The 15,851-nt window shown below is 53.4% G+C and overlaps 1 protein-coding gene across 4 annotated transcripts in view; it reads left to right on the top strand.

Annotated features, from left to right (window-relative positions):
• LOC122893333 (membrane progestin receptor gamma) overlaps positions 1–15,321 on the top strand; it is a 57,710-nt gene extending 42,389 nt beyond the window's left edge. For all 4 annotated transcript variants that reach the window (XM_044230276.1, XM_044230279.1, XM_044230277.1 and 1 more), the window contains 4 exons: positions 2,269–2,395; positions 9,648–9,744; positions 11,599–11,740; positions 15,068–15,321. In XM_044230276.1, coding sequence (XP_044086211.1) covers positions 2,269–2,395; positions 9,648–9,744; positions 11,599–11,740; positions 15,068–15,309 — 608 coding nt within the window. In that variant the 3' untranslated portion in view covers positions 15,310–15,321. The remainder of the gene's footprint in view (positions 1–2,268; positions 2,396–9,647; positions 9,745–11,598; positions 11,741–15,067) is intronic.
• Positions 15,322–15,851: the final 530 nt, after the last annotated feature.

Below are 15,851 nucleotides of genomic sequence, written 5' to 3'. Positions count from 1 at the left end.
GTAAATGACAGAGCCCGGGTTCGAACCAAAGCCCTGGGGGTCAGCCGCCACCTTGAACCATTTCCCTTCCTGTCACTGGCTTTTTGGATTTGTTACTCCTTCCTGTTCTCCATTCTATCCTGTGGAAACCCACAGTCCCCTACTGGTGGCATTTGCTCCCACTTCCCTGCTTTCCAGCTGTTCCTCCCTCTAGGCTCTCCTATGCATTTTCACTAGGTTTGGCTGTCTTAATCCCTCACTCAGAAACCTTCCCTGACTATGGCCTCAAGAGGATGTTTACTTTCCTTAGTCTGGAATCCAAAGCTGCCTCTCTTCCTGCTCCCCAAAATGCCCTATAAAGGGATCTGAGCATGAGTACAATGTGTGTGTGGGGGGGTGTGGGGCGGGTCCTCATGCCACCCCAAGTATTTCTCTGACAGCAGCTGGGTGTTCTACAATTCCGCTCATTTCTGACCCCGTCCTCCTGGGGACTGCATCTGTTCCCACAGGTGAAGAGCTCGGTCCCCCAGACTGCCCCCCACCCCTGTGGATGCCAGACACAAGCCCAAGTTGTTACAGACTGACTATACATCTGAGGCCCCATGACCCTGGCTCCCAGAACTCAGAGAAACATTTTACATACTCAATTACCAGCTGATTATAAGGGATAGAAGTCAGGAACAGCTAGCTGGAAGAGATGTGCAGGGCAGGGTGTGGGGAAAGGCTCGGAGCTTCCAAAGTGTCCTCTGAGCACACCCCCTTCCCTGAATCACCACGTGGTCACCAACCCGGAAGCTCTCTGAACCTCTATTTGGGTTTTTATGGAGACTTCATTCTTCAGGATTGATGAAGTCATTGGCTATTGGCCTTCCCCTCCCAGAGGTTGGGGTGTGGGGCTGGAAGTTCCAACCCTCTGGGAACACGGTTCACTCTTCTGACAACCAGGTCCCAAGCCTCAGATACTTTCCAAATCGCCTCATTAACATAACTAAAGACCCCTTCCTTTCTCTCCTGGTTTAGGAAGTTCCAGGGGTTTTAGGCGCTTTGTGCCTGGAACAGTGGAAAAGACCAAATATCTATTTCTTACTAGAAGTCATTTGGCTTCCCACTGCCATCTGGGGCAGGGTCTGAGGCTTCCCTGCTCCTGTGTCGCCTGCGGAGCTTGGCATGCCCCTCAGCCCCCAACAGCATACCCAGAGTATGCATCCTGGGCCGGAGGAGACCCTCCCGCTCCAGATTAGTCTGGGGAGGAGTCTGTCCCCCAGGAAGCACTTCCCAGGGGAAGTCCCACAGGCAGCCTGCTGATTCCAAGCTCTTTCTGCCTGTGTCACCCGGGAATACCACCTGGCTGGGACCCGACCCCATCTGTCAAATGGGGTCAGAAGGAGAGCTTGAACTTGGTGCGGCCAAGGCCCGGGTCAGCCCTGAGCTAGGATTCTAGTGTTCTCTGGGTCTTTGGAATAACAGGTGACCATTGGATGGACCCACGAGGCCTTGGGTGGACAGGCCTGTGGCTGTCTCTCCCAGAGGAGACCTGATGAGGGTAGCTGGGGAGGCCTTCTGGGCCAGGTCCCTGGACACACCTGGTCCCTTTGAAAAGGACAGTGATCTCTGTTCTTTCAAGGGAAAGCAGCAGCAAACGGGTCTCCCGAGGGCCCTTCGGGAACCTTCCTGTCCCAGATTCCCAAACTTAAAGCAATGAAACACCAAGGTTAGCCTCTCACATTCAGCTCTCAGCTGGCCTGTCCCCCAGCCCACTGATACATATGTCTCCTCGCCTTGGCAAGGCCCCTCTCTCCCTGCAACGTCTATCTTTCCACGAGGGGTGCACCGTGTCATAGGCACGCTCAGAAAAGCTGGGCACCCTGAGGGGTCATCATGGACCAGAGCTTGGGGATCGGGGGGCGGGGGGGACTGTCCCTGAACTGCCTCAGGTGGAAGCTTGGCCTTGCTGCTTTCTAGCTGTGTGCCCCCCAGGTGGGTTGCCTACCCTCTCTGTGCTGTCAGGCTGTCCTCTGTAAATGAGGACAAGGGCAGGGTTTATGATAGGGGGTGATTGTCAGGATTATGTGAGTTACCCAGTGTAAAGCTCTTGGGCGATGTTGGGTTCATTCTGAGTGGAGGGTTGGGGTAGGCAGAGAAGAGAGGGAAGGTGTTGGGGGTTGGGAGGGCAAGGCACAAGCCAGGTGTGGCGGCCGGGCTCATCCAGTGGCTGGGGTTGGGCTTCCCAAGGGTCCAGGCCACACTTCGGCCTGACTTCTGGCCCAATGCTGGTTTTTTCCTCCCCAGGCTCAGCGATTGCGTACTCGGCCTATTCCCTCCCGGACGTGATGGTGTGCACCACCTTCCATGACTACTACGTGCCCTTGGCCGTGATGAACACCATCCTCAGCACCGGCCTCTCCTGCTACTCCAGGTACCCTGCAGCTGGGAGACGCTCCAGGGAAGGGACGCTCAGAAACCTGGGGCTCGGCTCCAGCCCCACTTCCCAGGCACCCATCCGGGGCGTCTGAGGGGACTCCACACTTGGCGTAACACTCTGCTCTCACTGTCTTGAAATGCGTAATGACTTTTGAACAAGGGGTCCTGTACTTTCCTTCTGCACTGGGACCTATGAATGATGTAGCTGGGCCTGTTGCGGGACGGATCACTTATTTAGCCTTCTTGGACCTCAGTTTGCTGATCTGTAAAATGGGGCCCACACACCTTGTGAGACGGATGTAAGGGTTGCAGAGAACGTGTCCTGCATCCTTGGCCCAGAGGCGGCGCCCCATCAGTGGGCAGTGCGCCGGCGGCGACCGAGCAGGCCCACATCTAGACACACACACTCGCCGGCCGATGACATTCAGGTGTCTGCTTCGTCCCTGGGGAAGCGCTGTGGCTGTGAGGCTCACGCACATGGCTGGCTCTCATTCCCTCTGGTTTCTCCCTCCACTCAAGAAAGCTCATTGGAGTGTGAGTACCAGAGACATTGTTTGGGGGCTACTGACTCTAGTTTACTAAGCTCTTTGTAAAAGCCAACTGCCCACATTTCTGCTTTGCTGAATGATTTAGGAAACCTCTTCAAGAGGTAGTGTTGGGGGACAGCCCTGTCTGGATGGCGCCGGGGTGCTGGGTGCTGCCAGGGCTGGGGGCTCTCGGGTGTGGCTTAGGAAAGGGCCCATGGGAGGCCGACAGGTTGCATCCAATCCCCTAACCCCAATCTCAGTTCTGGGGAGCCAGCTGGAGGCTCCCCGATGAACCACTGTCCCCCCACCCCAGGAGGAAAGTGGAGGGAAGGGAAGCTTCTCTACCTTGTCTGCAATCACTGTGGCTTTCCCTTTCCTCGGGTGACACTTGGGTGTCGTAGGACCAAAGGTAAGCAGTTTTCACAAACTGGACAAGCTGGTTTTCTGTAAAAAATGGAAGGATAGAGATTCTTAAAGAGCATCAAGAACACTTGCTCCAACTTGTCTCCGCTTGCCTGTCTTGAGACCGGTTGGGAGCATGGAGTTGCTTTGCGTGGGAGGGCGTCTCATTTCTAGAGCCAGTGTCAACAACAGGCTTTGTTCATCCCAAGAAAACAAGCCCGGAGGGAGGGAGTGGGAGCTGAACTCTCTTCTCCTTCCCTGGCAATGCAGAGCCCCCTTACAGCTGTGAGGACAGGGGGTCTGCCTTCAGGGTGGAAACCCAATCAGACCTCACCGGGTTATTCTTGCCTCCTCCCCACTTCCTCAAGGACACCTGTCAACTAAAAACTCTTTCTGGAGCGCAGCCTCTGTGCCAGGCTGGAGATTTGAGGGCTGCAGGGGTGATGGGAGGAGGGGGTTAGGCCCTGCCTCGGGTGAGACAAGGCGTAACACACATAGAAAATAACCCGGATGCCAGCAACAGCCCAGGAGAGATGAAGCGTGGCCTGGAGGCACGGGCCACAGATGTGTGGACAGGACACCCCTAGCTCTGGTCCCTGAATGAGTCATGATCCTGTCTTGTTAGCTCCTGTTGGTTGTGTAGCTGAGCTCTTCGGAATTTAGGGTTGGAGAGAGGTGAGCACTGTGGGCTGAGGGGGCCTGGAAGGCTCTATGAGTGTTGAAGGAACAGTCCCAGAGTTCATGACCCAGGACAGTTTTCCTAGGAATCCCCAGTGCAAGTTAGCTTAGCTGCCTTTTTTTTTTTTCCCCCCTTAAAGCTTCCTGAATCATCTATAAGCCACCAGGGTGGACGGTTTTCTTCTAGCCAGAAGTTCATCCTAGTTGTTAATAAAAAATGGGTCTTCTGGATGTGGCACGCCTGTTACCTTTGGACAAATTTATTTGGCAGGGCAGGCTGGCAAGGAATTTCATGATGCCTGTGTTTGGAGGGTTCTCCCTTGTTTGTGAAATGAATTATTTCTGTTTACTTATGGGGCACATCTGTTGCTATTCCATGGATCCAGCCATTCATTCATCCACCTTCTTGTTCACCATCCCCCTACCTAACCACCATCTATCCATCCATCTACCCAACCAGCCATACACCTATCCATCTACCTACCTGTCCACTCATCCATCCATCCACCCAACCACCCATCCACCCATCCACCCATCCATCCATCCTCCCACCCACCTGCCTACCCATCCTTTCATGCACCCATCCACCCGTCCACCCATCCATCCGTCCATCCATCCATCCATCCATCCATCCATCCATCCATCCTTCCAACCAAACAACCAAACAACCAACTGGTCAACTAGTCAGCCAGTCAACCAAACAACTAACCAACCACTCACTCAACACTCCTTAAATGCCTACCATACTCCAGGCATCGTGTTAAGATCTGGGAATAGCAGGAGGAGTGAGGCACAGCCCTTGTCCCGAGAGAGCCCCCAGTGCAGTAGTCAAAGCAGATTCCCCAAAAGCCCAGATGGAGCCATCATTTCCTCTAAGGGCCAGAGGAAATGGCATATAGAGTTACAGAATGTAATGTATGCAAATAATGGTAATACAAAATGATACCTGCTACAATACACAAAGTTCTGCAGAGCAGTACTGGGACTGAGTATTGAGGGAGGTTGAACACCCAAGCTGGAGAGGAGGGAAGGGCCTTTGGGACAGAGCACAGAGCCTGCACAGGGGGAGGGGGCGGGAGAAGATGGCCCTGGGCGGTGGCAGGGGGCTTCAGAGTTGCTGGAGCCGCACAGCTGGAAGGAGGAGAGTGGCTAGAGAGGGTCTCTGACAGTGGCTGGGATTTGACGTGCTTGGTGTGCCCTGCTGTGGCCTGGTCCTGTGCTGGCGAAGGCCAGTGATCTCCACAGGAGAACCATGCCATGAGGGGCTTCCAGGTGTGTCCGTGGCTGCGGGCGTGAGAGCCTGTGCTGGAATAGAAGCCTAGGAAGAGGGGCGCCTGGGTGGCTCAGTGGGTTAAGCCGCTGCCTTCGGCTCAGGTCATGATCTCAGAGTCCTGGGATCGAGTCCCGCATCGGGCTCTCTGCTCAGCAGGGAGCCTGCTTCCCCCTCTCTCTCTGCCTGCCTCTCTGCCTACTTGTGATTTCTCTCTGTCAAATAAATAAAATAAAATCTTTAAAAAAAAAAAAAAAAGAAGCCTAGGAAGAGGTCCAGAGGCAGAGTGGGATGTCCCATCAGAGGGTCCTTTGGTGTCCCTTCTCACCTGGTCCTCTTCCCTTTCCTGTTTTCATTCCCTTTTTTGTCTTCAGTGTCTGAGGAGTGAGAAAGCTGGCTCCTGGACCAAGAGAGACTCAGCCCCATTCACTTGAGGAGAAGCAGGTGGCGAGAAAGGCCAGGACCTCCTGGGGTCCCAGATTTCATGGACTTCTGGCTTCACCTTAAACAAGGACATCTGAGAAGATGTCTTGGGGTGTTCTACCATGCTAGGGCTTCAGAGTATTTTCCAAGATTTCTCTCCTCACCCTCCTCCTCTCCCAAGCCCACCCTCCCTCTGGCCTGGGCTCCATCAGTCCATGGTGTATCCAGGAGTGGTCAGAGAACGGCCATCTCCTTCCTTGAGCAAGAAGCAGACCACAGATGTCCTGGGTGGTTTTTAGTTATTCACGTGCTTACTAGAATATCACGGTCTAAGTGGCATTCATTCCATTATACTACCTGTCCTTGAGGTCAGTCTCTGCATAGAGCACTGTGGACTCCCTTGAATCTAGTGCAAATGAATGTTCCAGAAGCCCACCTGCTACTTCTGTAGCATTTGAGAAGGGAGATGGAGAGAACACATGACGTCTCTGTCGCTCTCAGAGCAAGATGGAGTGACAGAGACCTGGCCTGCTCATCCCGCTGGACACCCAGAAGCCCAGCAAGGCATTCTCACTCCCTAAGGACGTTAGTCACCCAGAGTTTGCTGTCCATCACAAGTCCTGTAGGCTCTTTATTTACTCATCCAATGTGTCCAGAGGTTGTTTTATTTTGACAAATAGTTGCCCAGTGAAATGCCCTGTTCAGTGCTGTGAGGGAGAGAGGTGACTTTTCATCCTTGGTGGAAAGTGGGCTACGCCATGAGAGCCATGTCGGGGCGGTGGGTGGAGCTGCGGCCCACGGCAGACCAGGGAGGGGGTTTGGAGGTCAGAGCTGGAGGTAGGAGGCTCACAAGCGGTCAGGGGTTCTGAGGGCTCAGCCAGATGACAAAGTGCTATTAGACCCAGAGGCCAGCACGTGGAAATGTCCGTGTTCTGCGATGTCACCCACACAATAAAACAGCCATAACCACACCACACACATGCGCACACATACACACACACACACACACACACACACACATCCCTCTGCAAAAGAATGTTTCCAAAGGCCCACTGGTCAAGCATTGGTTCCAGAATTTGCTTGCACCTCCAGCTGGCTTTGTTGCAACAAAATTTATCAGCTTCTAGAACAGACCCTCTCCTGGTGGAGGCTTCTGCCAAAATCCAGTGCTTCCTGCCAACCTGGTTCTAGGCAGATGAGCCTGACTTCCTGTAAACCGGTCTCTCCACTGGGCTGTGTAGGGACTGGCTTACCAGGTGGGGCTTTGGAGACTGGAGGGGAGGGGGCAACCAGTGCTTTCTTTGGAGGATTCTGCAGCTCCTGCCCCTCCTTCCCGGAATCTCTGGCTGGGGCGACACCCTGTGTCTAACTCTAGAATTGCACCTTGGTAGTGGGAAGCCCCTCTCTGTGGCTGCTGGCCCTTCTGCCATTTATTCTCTGTTGCTGTCTCTCTTCTGTTCTGCTTTTTCTCCTTTTTTTTCCCCCTGTAGACTCGGCTTGGCAGATGGAGAGGCTGGTTCGTTTGCCCCTGGGGAAGCAGTTTATCAGGCCGGGCGAAATGTTGTCTCAAGTCACAGGAAATCCATGGTTTGGGGGATGGCCCTCGCCAGCCAGAGCCAGCTTTCTTCCTGTGTAAGTGATCACAGAAAGAGCGTGCTTTCATAGTGAGCCTCTTAGAACCCAGGAAAGATAGATGGTGACCATGCATGGGGAGCGGGGAGCGGGCTTGTGGTTGGACTGGGTTGGCCAGGGTAGGCTGTGAAGGCTGTTGAGACAGGCTCTGGCTGTGGAGGGCAGTGGGAGTGTGTCCCATTTTCTCCCTGGGGCAGAGCGGGTATAGGCAAGGATGAAGGCTGGGTAGTGGTCCAAGGCTGGCTCAGCCTGCCGGAGGGGTGGGGGTGTGAAACTTGGAAGCCAGACCACACTAGGTGTAAATCCTAACTTCGCCTCTTACCAGCTCATCTGACTTTAGGCAAGTCTCCCAGAACCCGTCTCTTTCCTCCTATTCCTGTTCCCTGGCACAGCTATAGCTCTAAGGTGGGGATGGGGAGAGAATGAATCCCACTACACACCTTTTATTAAAAGCTGCCATTTATCAAGCGTTCCTCTGTGATGTGAGCAACTTACTGCAAATATGGATTATCAAATCCTTGCAACAAGCCCATGAAGGAGTACGGTTGTGGCCCCTGTGTTACACGTGAGGACTTTGGGGTGCACAGAGGTAACCTAACCTGCTGGGGGTCACATGATCACGGAGGGCTGAGGCAGGACTCGAACCCAGGCTGTCCAGATCAGCACTGCCTGTGAATCATGGCCTGGTGTGGCCTCACCTCTCCAGGGCTGGTGGTTTACTCCAAGGCTGGCAGGTCTGGTTTGGGAGGATGATAAGTTGAGGTCCCTTATTTCTCTTCCTCCTTTTTATTCAGCTTCTCTTCCTGCTCTACCCCCTGCCTGCCCTGTGTTTCTCTGACTTAGGATGGGGTCAGGAAAGGAGAGACATGCACACATATGCTTGAAAGTTGGAGCTTATCCCTGGAGGCTGTGGGGCTTCCCTGGGGCCCACGGCAGCTGCCTTTTACTCTGGAGCAGGGATCCTCAGGCTTGGCTTACTGGAGGGCTAGATAAACACATCAGCCTGGGAGACATGAGAGTCCCCTGATGGATCAGGGGGTGGATGTGGGAGTCTCTGCACTGTCCCAAACCAAAGGACATGGGGAGCAGAGAGCTTTGTAGTCAGTGACTGCACCAGCTATGGGGACAGGAGTAACCTGGCCAGGGGCCAAGGGCCTGGGCTGGGTGGAACCATAGGTTGTGTTTGGTGGGGAAAAGGGCAGGCTGTGGACTGGCACGGGGCATCTGGGGAACAGGGGTGGGGAGCGGTGGTGGGACATGGATTCCATCCCAGCTGGAGAGCGTGCTGAGGGTAGGACTGTCAGGGAGGGCCTCCCTTGTCTGACTCACAGTCCCAGAGCAGCCGTCCCACCAGCCTTGGCGCCCTGACTTTGCATACCACCTTTGTGGGGACCCCTGTGGGGACAGAGGGAGGACCCAGCTCTCCACAGTACACTGTGGTATTGAAGCAGGGACCTGCCCTGTCCCATGGCCTGGGCCTGAGCATGCCTTACCTGAGCCCCAGTGCAGGGCTGTGGTTTTATGCAAAGATCTCCCTGCTCCTCTCCTGCCCTCCTTGTATCCAGCCTGCCCATCTGCGCAGCCCCACTCCCTCACCCTGGGCTGCCAGCCCCACCCTGGCCGGGCCCAAGCCAGCTGAGGCCCCATCAGCCTCTGTCTAGGAGGACCTGCCCTCTCTGCCACAGTCAGCACCACTCATTTTAAGGTTTGGTTCATCTTCGGACCGGAGGGGGGTTGATGAAGTGGAGGGGGAAAGGCCACATTTACTCAGTTTCCCAGGCTAGTGTTCCTGGGTGTGGCACTAAGGATTCCAGAACCTTTTCCCACGTCATTAAACACTTCCCTGAACCAAGGGCTTCTGCACAGCTGTCACCTGGACAGCTAACTAGTCAGACATCTCATCTCTCCCAGACGTGCTCGCCCCAGGGACCTATGCCTGGGGGCCACCCACGCCCCACAAGTCTCCCTGTCTTGTTGTTACTGGATTTTGAAAAGGCTCTGGCATTTAGATAACTTGCCTCCTGAAGCTCCTTTCCAGCCCAGTACCTCCTTCCTGGCTACTTTGGACACCACTGCTTCTCATGATGCGGCCCCAGGAGATGGTTTCCCCTGAGGCCTTCCCACATGCAGCCATCGTGGCGGGAGAAGTAGACGAGGCCAGTGGAGAAGCTGCTGGCCTCAGGAGGAAGGTTGCCCCAAATACTTGTCTTCTGTTGATGACTTGCCCTCGGTTACTCATAATGTGCATGCGCATGTGTCATTTAATGAAAATGTTTTCATTCCCATTTCTTCCCCCTTTTCCTTTCCTGATCTAGGTTTCTTGAGATCCAGAAGCCTGGGCTCTGTAAGATGCTTCGCATCCTTGCTTTTGCTTATCCCTACACCTGGGACTCCCTCCCCATCTTCTACAGGGTAAGGGCCAGGCTCCATCTTTTCCCTGCCTGTTAGCAACACCAGGGACCCTTCCGTATCCTGAGCTCCTGGGGATCAGAGCGCCATGCTGGTCACTGCACATGGGAGTGGAGACCTTCCTTACTAGAGGGTACATAATAGTTAGGAGACAGCAGGAACATAGACGCTATGCCAGACCACAGACGATGCATCAGTGGCCAGCACTGACGGGGCTCAGAAGTAATCATGGAGGGCTGTATAGGGGAGGCAACCTGGGCTTTAGTGGAGGGACCGGGAGAGCAGGCTCTGGAGGCAGATCTCTGATATGTACTCACTGTAGGACTTTGGCAAGTTATATGCTGTCTTTGTGCCTCAGTTTCTCTCAGCTGTAAAATAGGCATGGTAGTAACACCTTGGTCCATCAGCCGGTGGGGAAGATTACATGAGAGAACATATAAAATGCTAGCCAGTGACAAGTGTCCAATAAACGCATTATGTATTATCATCAATTAACATACTAGTAGCAAAGGAAAAAATGTGAATGGGGGTCTTAAGGATAGATGGGGATTAGACAGAGAATAGGTAAGAGAACAGGAAGAGGGTGTAGGAGGGACACAAGAAGGGGGAGAGTCCAGACACTCTCAAATTAGATGGACCCGACTTCAAATCCCAGTCCCACTCCTCACTGGCTGTGTGACCTTAGGCAATGCACACAACCTCTCTGAGACTCCGTTTCCTCATTTGTAAATGAGGCTAACATCCCCTCCTGCACGGGGGCAGGGGAGGGGAGGGTTCACTTAATCCGCAGATCTGAAGGGCTCAGCCATGCCTGGAACACGACCTGCACCCAGTGAGTGGGTTTCCTTTCCCAGGGGCAGCCTGAGGTTTGATGCATGAAGCAGGGACAGAACAGGGAGGGTTAGAGCAGGCTCCACCTGTGTGGGTCCCAGGGGAGATCCCCCTGATCCTTCCCCAGGGACAGAGAACACGCACAGGAAACCAGAGCAGAGAACAGGCGGGTCCCATGCACCAAAAAATCACACCACAGAGGTCCGCATTATGGACAGGGTGTGCTCCTGGTGCCCGGCTGCAGCAGACGGTGGGCAGTGGGGTGGGGAGGTCTCATCCTGAATGGTAATGATGAGGACACAGGTTCTGGAATCATCCTGCCTGGATCCGGATCCTGACGTCATTGCTCATTTGTGGTTTGCACGTCACCCTCTGGCCTGGCTTCCTCATCTGCAAAATGGGAAGCTAGAGTCTGCCTCATGGTAATTGTTGAGGCGGGGCTCTGATGAAATCACGCAAGAAAGGGGCTGGCCCCGTGCCCCAGGTTAGTGGCGACAGCTGTCGATGTTCACAAAAATAATACAAAAGCTATGCTTAACTCTTAAACAGCATCATGGCCGTAATTAATACATTTTGATGACCCAGAAGGCCTTCCAGGGATTTCTGGGCCTTAAAGCCTTAATTAGGAACATGAAAGCAGGCGACTCTCTGGTAAGAGGTGAGTTGAAGGGTGAATAGACCACTTTTTACTATACTTACATTTTACCCCCAGACAGTAGAGTAGCAATAGGTCTACTAGGGTTTTTCTTTTCCTTTATTTCTTTCTTTTTCATTTGTACCTAAATAACCCAAAGGTCTTTATGAGCATTTGGAGGATTAAAATACAGTTGCCCTGGGTCTCGGATGATCACAGTCAGGGTGGGAATTCTGCTCCCCCAGTCCCCGAGACTTCCCTTTCCAAGCCACAGACCTGAGGCATGAGGGCCTTGGCCTGTGGCGTCCACACATGTGCGCAGAGATGTCTTGAGGCGATGAGAAGGGAGAGGGCCTTGGCGCAAGACCTCATGTTTCCTTAACTGCCTGCAGCTGTTCCTGCTGCCTGGGGAGGGTGTGCAGAATGAAGCCATCTTGAACCACCAGAAGCACATGGCCATGACCCTCCTGGCCTCTTTCTTCTACTCCGCACACCTGCCAGAGCGCCTGGCACCCGGTCGCTTCGACTACATCGGTGAGTGTGGCGGGGGTGGGGCGTGGGGAGGCCCTGTGGCCCGGGGTCCTCCAACCCAGAGACAGATGCCAGTGTGTGCAGTGTGAAGGGGAAGCAGGGGCAAGGAGAGCAGCATTCCTCAGGAGCTTGTTTAGGAGCAGGCCAGGGGGAGCGGAACTGGAGATCGGGTTGTATGCAGCCAGCGGATGGCAGGGGAAGGTGGGGGAGGATGGAGAGCAGGTGGGTCTAGGATGTAGCCCGTTCCTATGGGCTATGGGGCCCAGGAGTGCCATTCTTACCCAGAACATGAAATCCCATTGTTGAACAGACACTGAGGGCAGCCCCGGAGAAGAACAGGACAGACAGTGCAGTTGGCTCTGAGGCAACCAGATGGCAGGATCCGTGCTAAAGAGGGGAGAGTGTCTCGTTCAGGTGGGCACAGTGGGGCCAGGAGGCCTGGTAGAGCACTGGTTCTCAGGTCTGGCCCCCAGACCATCATTTTCTGCATCATCTGGGAACATGGAAATTCTCAGACCCCCGCCCAGACATCCCACACCAGAAGCTTGGAGCCGGCGGCCCAGCACTCAGGCTGTGCGACTCTCCAGGGGAAACTGAGCTCACTACAGTGAGAGAACTGATGTGATGGGGGAAGGGCCGTGTGAGCCACGGGACCTCTGCCTGCTGGGAGAGTTCCTTCCCTCCCTGTCTAGGGAGGTGGTTTGGGCACTGGCTGAAGGAGGCACCCTTGGGTGCCACTTGTGGGTTGATAAGTCCCGGGGACCAGTGTTCCTTAGATAAGCTGTTGTGGGCATCTAAAGGTCAGCCCCTGTCCTTGAATAGTGGGCCTTAGTTCTCCCCAGGCCCATTTTGCCAGTGACTTTCCATCTCCTCCCCCCTGAGACATGGCCACATTTGCTTCATTGATTCTGAAAAGACCTTCATCTCTTTGACTTACTCTCTCCTACCAGGAGGCATTGCAAAGACCAAAAGGCTGGGAGGGCAGGTTCCCCCCAAAAAGGAAGGAGACAGGAGGGCCAGGGGACTGGAGCCTGCCAGCAGGAGCCATGTCCACCTCCCCAGCCCTGCCTAGGTGAAACAGAGGGGTTGTATCTGATGTCTGGGGGCTGCAGGCAAAGTTGTCCTGGGCCTTGTTTTGCCAACGCCCTGGTTTCCTAATAATGTTTCATTCATTAACCTTTAGTCCTATCCTCTTGGGCCTCGGGGTACAGAGCAGAAAGACACCCCTATGAAGGAACATTTGCCAGACAATTGTTAATGACAGGTCATCAACAAGGGATTTGGAAAGTTCTCTGTCTTGCATTCATTGAGTCTGCCAGATGTGAGCCTCCCTCTCCAGTGTGGGCCAAGGTGCTGACTGGTAAGGGCCGGCTCAGAGAAAGTTCTTCCACGTTCCTGGGGGGGCCGGAGTGCTGAGATCACTTTTCCTGCCGCAGTCGCATCTCAGATACATCCTGTGCCCATGGCGTTTTCTGTCTTTGGCTGTCCTGCTCTGGTGGGAGACAGGTTTGTGCCTCTGGGAGCTCAGCTAGTCACTTCTTTCTGCTTGGATGTGTGTCCTTGGAGAGCAGGGCGCTCTGCTGGACAAGAAGCACTTTGCTGCATCCCGAATGGATTTGGCAATCCTACCAGCCCCCGAATATAGCCTGAGTGAGGCAGGGGCAGCTCGACTGGGCACACCTTCTTCCCCAAGGGACACAACCCGAGGGGCTGGCAGCTCCTGCCCTAAGGGGCTCATGGGCCACCCACCGGAGAGGGCTCTCACTCCCACACTCCCATTCCTGTCTCTCCTTCTGCTCCAGACTGCAGGTGCCCAGGCTGCTCCCTTTCTGGGACACAGTTATCAAATACTTAACTCTGGGGTAAGACCTGGGTGTATGACTTCTCTCTCTCTCTCTTTTAAAGATTTTATTTATTAATTTGACAGACAGAGATCACAAGTAGGCAGAGAGGCAGACAAGAGAGAGAGGAGGAAGCAGGCTCCGTGCTGAGCAGAGAGCCGGATGCGGGGCTCGATCCCAGGACACTGGGATCATGACCTGAGCCGAAGGCAGAGGCTTTAACCCACTGACCCACCCAGGCGCCCCTCATTATCTCTTTTTACTGAAAGAATCCTTTTTGAGCTCTTGTGTTGTATCCGGGTGCTAGGATGGCCATAACAAAGAATCACAGACCTTGGGGCTCATACCACAGAAATGCATTTTCTCACGATTTTGGAGGCCGGGAGGCTGAGACCAAGGTCGGGCGGGATTGGGCTCTCCCGAGGCTTCTCTCCCTGGCTTGCAGATGGCCCTCTTCTCGGTCTCGCTCACATGGTCTTTCCTCTCTGTATGTGCCTGCCCAGGGCCCCACCTCCTCTTCTTAGAAGGACACCAATCACCGTGGGTCCAATCTAGTGACCTCTTTTTAATGTAATTGTCTCTTACAAGATCCTATCTCCAAATACGATCACATTCTGAGGTACCTGGGGTTGAGACCTTGACCTTCAGAACTGTGGACAGGGAGACACAAGTCAATCCATGACACGTGCTGTCTTCTCATCTTCTGGTTTCTAAGAGTTGTCCCACACTCAGTCCTCGGCCCTGGGCAATGGATTCCTTTCTTCACCAGTACCAACTCAGCGCATCCTTGCCCACCCCCACCCTTGCCCCCTCTGCTGGCTAGCCAGGGTCCTGCAGGGCATGGGGAGGAAGTGTCCCCTGTCATGTGTGGGATTAACCGGCAGTAGGAGGCCACCTCCTAAGTCTAGCTGGCCTCTCCTTTGGCATCGAAGTCAGAATCGGAGCTGAGAAGTGCTGGCCCTGCAGAGGTGAACTTACACAGAATGTGAGACCAGAACCCTTACCAGGAAACACAGGACTGGTGGGTAAGGTGTTTGAAACATGGACTTGCTTCGCTCAATGGCCTTTTTTATTTTTCCTCACACTGCATTTTAAAAATAAATGTATTGAGGCATACTTTCCATACCAAAGAATTCCCTAATTTCAACTATACAATTCCATGATATTTCCAGCAGACTTACCTAGTTATACAACCATCTGCATACATGAGTTTTAGAACATGACCATTGCCCCAGTAAGATCCCTTATGCCTGTGTGCTGTTAGTCCCAATTCCTGCCCCCGGTCTGAAGTAGCCACGAATCTGCCTCGTGTCTGCACATTTGCCTTTTCTGGATATTTGACATAGACGGAATCTGACAGTACATGGTCTCTTGTGCCTGGCTTCCTTCACCCAGCATAACATGTCGAGTCTACAGGCCACAGTATAGAATCAACAGTCCATTCCTTTTTCATTGCTGATCTTGGTGGCCTTTTCTGTGTTTGCTGTAGGTCACAGTCACCAGCTGTTCCATGTGTGTGTGATCCTGGCCACTCACATGCAGATGGAAGCCATACTTCTGGACAAGACTCTGAGGAAGGAATGGCTCCTGGCACACACCAGGCCCCTGTCTTTCCCTCAGATAGCTGGAGCCATCCTTCTGTGCCTCATCTTCAGCCTCAGCAACATAATTTATTTCTCAGCTGCTCTGTATCGGATTCCCGAGCCAGAATTACATAAAAAAGAAACATGATTCAGACTGTAACATGTTTGTGCCAGATGTCAGCCTTAAGCTAGCCCATCCTAGCCACCCTAACCCAGCCACAGGGAACCAATTTCCAGAGGTCTGAAATAGCCACAGAGGCTGATGTCTTGGCATTTTTGAGTGGGTTCTTGTCAGTAAGGTATTGAACTGGTGACATTTCTCTAGATGTGCACTGATTCTATATTATTTTAAAAGGGGAAGATGGGTTCAAGTACATCCTTGTTTGGGCAGATTCTTAATATTTCATTAAGTTTTAAATTTATTTAAAATGGGGTTTTTCAATCCTATTTAAACAGTTGGAAGAAGCATGCCACCCTTGTAGCTTGACTGTTAAACATTTGAATGAAGCTTCACGACCCTTGTAGTATTACCCTTTGCAAATGGAACTTACTTCAGTTGATGAGTTCCACATAGCATGGCCTCTCCCAAGAGCTCCAGGGCGGGAGAATGAGCCAGAAAGATCAGTGTAAGGAACCTGAGTCAGGAGGTTGGGTCTGTGGGAGTTTTGGGGACAGGGGAAGCACTCCAGA

This window comes from Neovison vison, chromosome 13 (assembly GCF_020171115.1).
Source record: "Neovison vison isolate M4711 chromosome 13, ASM_NN_V1, whole genome shotgun sequence".
NCBI lineage: Eukaryota > Metazoa > Chordata > Mammalia > Carnivora > Mustelidae > Neogale > Neogale vison.
This window is presented reverse-complemented; position numbering and strand designations above follow the sequence as displayed.